General features: G+C 50.6%; 2 protein-coding genes across 2 annotated transcripts; both read left to right on the plus strand.

Moving 5' to 3' along the window:
- Positions 1-1,581: 1,581 nt before the first annotated feature.
- Positions 1,582-2,840, plus strand: CkaCkLH20_00798 (paf acetylhydrolase family protein; the record flags this gene model as incomplete). Its single annotated transcript, XM_038883518.1, has 2 exons — positions 1,582-2,178; positions 2,244-2,840. 2 exons carry the CDS (start codon positions 1,582-1,584, stop codon positions 2,838-2,840), a joined length of 1,194 nt encoding a protein of 397 aa, XP_038751113.1.
- A 457-nt stretch (positions 2,841-3,297) lies between these two features.
- CkaCkLH20_00799 (major facilitator superfamily transporter) lies at positions 3,298-8,037 on the plus strand (the record flags this gene model as incomplete). Its single annotated transcript, XM_038883519.1, has 8 exons — positions 3,298-3,449; positions 3,502-3,563; positions 3,616-3,853; positions 5,949-6,420; positions 6,471-6,711; positions 6,797-6,865; positions 6,937-7,383; positions 7,442-8,037. 8 exons carry the CDS (start codon positions 3,298-3,300, stop codon positions 8,035-8,037), a joined length of 2,277 nt encoding a protein of 758 aa, XP_038751114.1.
- Positions 8,038-8,397: the final 360 nt, after the last annotated feature.

Here is an 8,397-nt window from a genome sequence, read left to right on the forward strand (position 1 = left end):
ATAAGTGATCCGTAGAACGACATGCGCGAGAAGAGGAAGGGGCTTCCTAGGCGAGGCGAGCCTTACTTTACTAGATAATACTGGCTACTTATCGAGCCCGGCGATTGATGTGTGCAACTCATTCTCGTGCGCTGTAATGTCTAGGCCCTGGCCGATCCATTCTGTAACAAGACATAAAAAGCTGCCAATCATCATGAAAAACTGTATGCATGATGCCTGTCGAAGGTACGCAAAAGTAAGCTTGCTGAAGTTGGGCCTTTGGGGTTGAGGGCGGAAATGGTCCAAAGATGCAACCCAATAACCAGCTCAGGTTCAGCCGCTCCTTTCAAGCCCTGTAATAACTGCCTGGGTGGTCACATCGTGGTTGGGGGCAGATAAATGGCCCTGCTTCATCGCCATAAAGCCATTGGCCACTGCCCAGGGTCTGTGGAAATGAACAAGTTTTTTTCATGAAAATAAGCCTTCTGCCTGCACAGAAAACACCAAGTCATTCAGCCCTCTGATGATCTCGCGGTGAAGTCCAGTTACACTAGGCCGTTCTGACCCCTGAACCTCGATGGGTTGTGGGGGCTGTTCACACCCTAAGCGCCGGTTCCAGCAGCTCAGCTTCGAAAATAATCAGCGTACAATGTAACCACGGTGAAGAACTTCGAATCAACAAGCCTATGTAAAGAAGGGTCCGATGAAACGGCGAGCCACTGCTCATGGGTTCTCTTGTCCACAGGTCATCATCCCGTTGACACAGTAATCAGGCTTTCCATCTGAAAGTCACGATTGCTTATTATGAAGTCTGCACGCGCGTAGTAGGCGTTTGAATAAGGTAGAACGGCCCGAAACTTAGTTGTCTTCTCCACCAAACCAGAGCTTCTCATCCAGAACCGTTGATCATTTTTAGGTCGGCTGCGCACCTTTGGCTTCCGGATACGATTTCAGGCTGGGCGAAGGACGAAGACAAGAAAACAGATGAGGATGTTCTGGATTTGTCATTGAAGGGAGAGCATATGGGACTTTGGTCAGCCATGCGGGGCGGTCCGCCTGTACAGGCCGGCGCTTTTGTACTGCTAGTGGCGAGGTCGCTTGTCATAAGATGCTGCCTAAATGCTGACTGCATTGATGCTCTCGTCTGACGTCAAACTCATGACAATGTCGATGTCTCATTCAAAGCATAGCAAGTTGAATAGAGTAATGAGGATCAATATCCCTGGCTTGGATTGATCCACCAGATTTGACGAGATGATATGACCCTCGAGCTGTCTCTCGTCACGGCAATTTACCGGCTTTTATCAACTGGTGTAGCCTCATATTTTTCCGTGATTACAGCATGAATCTCGGCATCTTACTTTTGCTGACAGCTACCCGGCATCCGGCCAAGTTATATCCAAGGTCACTCTGTACATTGGGTTGCCTCTTGTGGACAAAATGCCGTGGTTCTAGCTGCACCTCGTATTTCCAACCCGTGGAATGCTTGCACTGCCTCAATGACATGATTGCTCTCCCTTCCACAACAGAAGAAAGATTGGGTATAAGAAAGCTTTATGTGGCGCTAGGATATCGTCTTTCTACCAAAGTCGAGCCAGGCCAATGCCCAAATTGTTCAATATGAGGGTCTCCTACTCTGCCGTATTCGCCTCGTTGGCCGCGGCCGTCATTATACCCAGCCCTCTTGGGGGACCTCATTCCGTTGCATATAAGGTGAAGACCTTTGAAGACTCGGCAAGATGGGATCCATATGCTCCCGAAGATAAACCCGAGAAGCGCCGAGTTCTTGTATCAGCTTACGTCCCTCTCGACCAGAAGAACTGCACGAATGATGTGGTTCCGTACATGCCGCCAACGACTGCGAAGGTGATGGCGCAAGTTTCCGGCTCCTTTGGCGTCCCAGTTCCAGACGATGTCTTCGATGACCTCGAACTGGAGTTCTGCGACTTGGGACGGCCTTGCAGGTCGAAAAGAAACTCCGCTAAAGAGGGCTATCCATTGGTTCTTTTCTCGCCTGGTCGTGGAGGTTCAAGGCTGGCATACGGCCTTTTAGCCCGAACACTTGCCAGTTATGGCTACATCGTCATCACAATGGACCACACATATGAGACCAGCATAGTTGAATTTCCTGATGGGAGCGTTGTCTACGCTGTCAATGCAAACAATAGCGAGGTGAAATTTGTTACGAGACTGGTCGAGGTAAGTCATTTCCCTGATGATGGTTTAGACGTCATGAACATGCCCTAACATCCCTTCGATTGCAGACACGTCAAGCCGACGTATCATTCCTGATTGACCAATTGACCACTCCTTCCGTCGCGGCTCAGCTTTTGGACGGCACAAAGGCCACGATCGACTCGCAGAAGATCTTCGTCTACGGACATTCCCTCGGAGGTGCAACTGCTGCGGAAGCCGTTCGTGTGGATCAGCGCGTACTTGGGGGTCTGAACTTTGACGGTGCAATGTATGGACCTATTACCACCGAGGGTACGGACCGGCCGTTTGTTATGGTGGGAACACCGATATCACTCAACAGGACTCTGGACGGTATTGCTCCCTGGAACCAGACGTGGGCGAATTTGCGCGGCCCGGCACTCCTACCGATTATTAACGGTACTGAACACAATACGTTCCTCGACGCGCCTCAGCTGCCCACCATCAAAGCGTTGCTTCCTGACTTCGGTCCCTTAGTTGCCCAGCTGTTGGGTACTATTGATGGTGACAGAGCGGGGTATCTTACGACTGAAATCGTGAGGGCTGCTCTACAGTTGGTATTTGATGGAAACAAAGAAGGATTTTGTAACATCGGAAAACTTGGGCCTGAGATTACCTACCAAATCAAGGGAGTAGATTGCACTTAAACAGGTAGCACTCGATGGCATATGGGCCTGGAGACGGTGAAGATCCGTATTTGGCTCGAGATAAATACCAGTATCTGATCTCGTCGTTACAGTAGTGTTCTGGAGATGCTCTGTTCGGTGTGAATTTCCATTGAAAGAAAGAATACAAAAAGTGACTGGTTTGTAGTTCTGGTACACATGTAGGTTAGAAAAAGCGGGATAGCATCGGCATAGTCCCACAGTCCCGCACGGAACATCGGCGTAATGCTGGTGTGGGGTTATTCCCCCGGTTGCGGCCCGAGTCTACAGACTTAGCTCCGGAATCACCCCTCAATTGGCACGTGCATCTCCCGAATCCGGATAAAATAATGCGTGAGGCTTGTTCCTCATCGCAGCTTCAACGTTTCTATCCATCGCAACATCATCTTCTCGCCTTAGATCGATATCTTGTTCAACCTAGTCCCCAATAAAGAAGAAAATGTCTTCTCAAAACACCGACAAGCTGCGTGCCGAGTTGTTCGAACAGGGTCTCAAGAATCGCCGAGAGGTTGTTGGGGAAACGTACGTCGAGAACGCCTTGCGTAATGGATCAAGCGAGTTCGCGTACGCTCAGCAAGAACTGATAACCGAGTAAGACTCCGATGCCACTTCGTTAAAATATACTTCCACTAATAAGAAGCAGATGGGCCTGGGGAAACATATGGTCCCGTCCCGGTCTCGAGCGCAAGCAGCGTAGCCTTCTGAGTAAGTCCATTTATGTTGACGATTGATGAGATATCTGACTAAATTTTTGCAGACATTGGAATGCTCATTGCTCTGAAGAGCTGGGCCGAGTTTGGAATCCACATTCGTGGCGCCATCAGAAATGGACTCACTGAGCTCGAGATCCAGGAGGCAATTCTCCAAGCTACTGTGTACTGTGGGGCACCCGCTGGCGTCCAGGCTATGAAGGTAGCAGATGAGGCTATCAAGGATATGGTAGAGAAAGGAGAGCACAAGAGACAGATGGCGGATGTCTCTCCCAATTTCAAACAGTGAGATTGAGAGGTCAGAGTCAACTAAAGCACAATACTATGTATAGATGTCAGGAAGTTTTCTAATCATGTCTGAATTCGTGTCTTCCTTTGTGCGCGTTGCCTGCGTGCATGAAAGTTCTCATAGCTTCGTGTGTGCAACCCGCGGGTCGCCGTCTCGACCAACGTGCAAGGAGGATTAGCCAACACCCAATCCGAACTTTGTCGGCCATTGAGCAGTGATGAAACGACATCTTTTAAGTAATAAGTATACTACAGTAATCTCATGAACAATGAGCGCAGTTGGACAGATGACATTTCTGGAACTACCATTTTAGGTATCCTCGCTATTAACTCCCGGCTTTCTTACATGGCGGACAAATCATCTTGGGTCACCTGGCTCATCAAGAAGCCTTACCCCGCCAGTTTGACCTCGCTTTCGTTTCCGCCAGAGTATCATCGCAATCATAGCCAGGATTGATGTGGCAGCTAAAAGAGTGAGCATATGATGATAGCTTTCGTGATGAGAGGTTAACATACCTACGCCTCCGAGGACACCAATCACCACGACACCAGCCCCCGTTGTGAATGAAACTCCATTGTTCGCTGGTATTGTAGTTGGTGGGGGCCTTGTATCGGCGGCATCACTTGGAATGAGTATTTGGGTCGGCGCCGCGGGCGCGGAGGGCACAGGGGGTGCAGTTACCGTGATCGTGTGCGGTGCTTGCGTAATGAAAACGGTGTTTGTAGGACTTGGCGGGCTCCCTGACGATATTGAAGGAAGTACAAGCGATGGAACTCGTGTTGTTGAGGTGAAGAATGACGTCCGCGACACTGGTAGTGATGCTGGTATCGTGGGCGTGGAAGGACGAGTGTCAACAGGGTCTGCAAATGTTGAGGTTGGTGTTGTAGGGCGAGTCGTTTGAGGCGTGCGGAACGCACTGCTCGAAGTCGTCGGCCGTGCAAGCGTAATCTCTGGAAGCGCAGAGCCGATCAACGGCCGATTGGGCGTGAGCGGCCCCGCAGGTGTTTTTGGATCATCGCGGTCTCGTTGTTGATCTTGTTGTCTGCGTACAAGATCTAGGTCCAGCCTAAGGGGAGGAAGTGCTCTCCTCCTGGTCAAAGATGGACCAACCATTATGTCTCTTATATGTCGGTAGGTATCTGTCGATGAGCTGTTAGAGTTTGAAAGCTTTGGAGAGCTTAGATGTAAATCATACCATGAGTAGTTAAAGCAGGAATGTAGGATCAAAAATATCATTTGTGGGAGGATATTAGTTGCGTTGGCTGAGTCAACGGGTGTGTAAGTCAACCCAAACCACAACTGAACGTTTTGAGAGGTGTTCGAACGTCTTAGCTCATTCTTTCTGAAAGAGAGAAAGATAAGGCGAGTAATGTTGATGCGGGCGTCTGGGCATTCGTAATCCAAGCCGTCTGAGAAGAGCAACAGAAATGTCCCGCGGGGTAAAGTTGCAAAGATATCGGCTCCTCTTGTGCAAACGGTGCTAATCACTATTCTTGGCGAAGCATGAGGCTCCGATGTCTTTATTACCGGAGCTGATACGCAAAGGAGTGACACATGGCAGGCCGACGGGCGGTTTTAAACTCGGGGTAGCACCCATGAGCGTTTCACGCTTACTGTAATGCCAGCCAGTAGGGTTGCGATACGAGCAGATTTGGGTAAAAGTCAATTACTCAAGGCAGATCGACTTCGCCGGACGTGTGCACCGACAACGAACTACAGTTGAAACCCAGATACTCTGCCGCCCTATTTTTGGCAACCCTTACCGGCGTGTCAGCGAAGTTGCGTGGTTTGTGACGTCGGCACATTTCACCGTCGACGCAGGTGTCCGGCTTGAAGGGAGCCGGTGTTAGTTTGGAATCAGCCGTGTGAGTCTTGGCGGAAGCTCGCTGATCTGTGTGTAAGTTGAGAGATTTAGAATCTTGCCATGTGGCTGTACAGAGAGTCAATAACTACACGGGATGCCTCACAAAATTCCCGGGTGCTGTGATCCTACTCAAGTTCAATGTCATCAAAACAACAGTCGGCCTCTCTTCTCACAATGGCTGCCGAGGGAAGTGTGTCCCCTCGAATGCGGCAGAATAGCCTACGCAGAAGTCTATCCGCTGCCGCTACAGGAGGTATGCACCTCCTGACCGGCGAGACTGATCTCAAGCAAGGCAACGAGCACGACGAATACATATCGCCGACTAGAGTCTCCCTGAGGGATCGCATGAGCATCCGCTCTAGGAGCCCTGCCGAGGACAGCTTCTCGTCTTTGGATGTGTTCTTTGAGCGAACGGTGTCACTTCCTTCTATTCGGGAGAGTGAAAGTGACCACGACAGCCAGTTCCGCAATCCCTTTGCAGACACGAACTCTGTGGACGACACATCGCCGAATGAATCTCGGAATCCGTTCGACGATTCAAGCGCCGAGGAAACACTGAATGAGCAGCCCCCGGAGCCGCCCTATCACATCTTCAACAAGAGGCAAAAGTGGTTTGTTATTGTCATTATAGGTACTGCTGGACTCTTCTCTGGCCTATCGTCAAACATCTATTTCCCCTCTCTCGACGCCATCTCACGCGTAAGCTCTGTATCCTTCGTATTTACGAACCTTCGCTCACTCTGACACAGGATTTGCATGTGAGCGCTGAGATGGTGTCGCTGACGATTACGTCTTACCTCATTATCCAAGGCATTTCACCACTCATTTGGGGCTCAATTTCAGACGCCTTAGGGAGACGACCTATCTACATTGCATCCTTTGCTGTCTACATTATCGCCAACATCGGCTTGAGCTTTTCGCCAAATTTTGCCGTCCTCATGATTTTCCGTGGATTGCAAGCGGCTGGGAGTGCTTCGACCGTGAGCATTGGTGAGTTACAGCCGAGACCGAGCCATACTCCAGCCTATTTTTAAACGATATTTCCCGTCGTCATCAGTTCTAACAGCCACCTCAGGAAACGGTGTCATCCAGGATATCTCTCCTCCTGCCGAGCGGGGAGAGTTCATTAGTTTTTACCAGGCGAGTAAGTCGTGTGCTCCTGTTTCACTTGTATGGTTGGGTGCTCGGAGTTGCTTACTCGGAGGTATCTCGAAGTCCGAAACTTCAGCATCGCGGTTGGGCCTGTGCTCGGCGGTCTGCTCGCAAACTTCCTCGGTTTCCGATCTATCTTCGTCTTCCTTTTGATACTCTCCTCGGTGGTCACTATTGTGATCATCTTCTTTCTGCCCGAGACCATGCGCAGCATTGCCGGGAATGGCTCGCTCCGGTTGGGGGGCGTTTACAAGCCTCTGATACGCTTTGTCACAAAGGAGCCCGACTATCTGGAGGACCCGGAAGAACCGCTCCCGCGGCCAAAGGTGACACTGGCTACCTTTCTGGAACCATTACGACTTCTGGTGCAGAAAGACATTCTCGTTAACCTGGTCTTTGGTGGTGTGGTTTACACCATCTGGAGCATGGTTACGTCCAGCACTACTGGGCTTTTCAAACAGTTGTTTAATCTGAGCGAACTTCAAATTGGTTTGGCGTTTTTACCCAATGGTATGTCACCTCACCGCATGGTGTAAGTCTGAGACCCGGACTAAGTCTTGACGATCAGGATTCGGGACGATCGTTGGCTCAGCCATCGCTGGCAAGCTGATGACCAGAGATTATCTCGCCGCGGAAGAATTATACAAAGCAACACACAATGTCGAAACCACCGGCAAACTGACCGCGAAGAACATGCCCGCCGACTTCCCGATAGAGCGAGCCCGACTTCGACGCCTTCCGTGGGTCGTCGTGATCTTCGTTGCTTCGACGGGGGCCTATGGTGTATCACTCAACTTTCCGTCTGTAACCTCGCTGGTTGGGTGGATTGCTGTGCCGCTTACACTCCAGTTCTTCATTGCTGCGACCAGCAATGCTGTCTTTGCCCTGAATCAGACTCTCGTCACAGATCTTTGCCCTGGGAAAGGAGCAAGTGCGACAGCTATCAACAACTTGGTTAGGTGCGGGCTGGGCGCCATCGGTGTTGCGTTCATAGAGACATTCATCGCTTCCACTGGACCTGGAGCCGCCTTTCTTGGATTGGCCCTCGTCACAGTTGTGGTTGGTCCGTTGGCGGTTATTCATTGGTACTGGGGCCAGCAGTGGAGAGCCGAGAGGACGAATGCAAAGATGACTGCCGAGAACGAGAAAGCATCTGGAAGCTGATGTTGAGGCGAAACTCGTCTCTACTATTTTCATCCTACATATATCACCAGAAATCACAACTATCAGCGTTGGCGTTTAGCACAGTACTGGCCGGGAACGGCTAGAGACCGGAAATATTGTATCTAGAAATCTGCATATGGGAACATAGATAAAAGCGTAGTCCATCAGCGCGGTCGCATTACATCTTCAATTGGATTCATTCTTGAGTGCTATGAACATGAGCTACCGGTGGTTTCCAAGAAGCTAACTGAATCTTTCAGTTTTACTCACATGTTACAGAATACATTTCCGGGACTGGGGGGGGGGGGGGGGGGGGGGGGGGGGGGGGGGGGCGGGGGGGGGGGGGGGGGGGGGGGGGGG

The sequence above is a fragment of the Colletotrichum karsti genome, assembly GCF_011947395.1.
Source record: "Colletotrichum karsti strain CkLH20 chromosome Unknown Scaffold2, whole genome shotgun sequence".
Lineage (NCBI taxonomy): Eukaryota > Fungi > Ascomycota > Sordariomycetes > Glomerellales > Glomerellaceae > Colletotrichum > Colletotrichum karsti.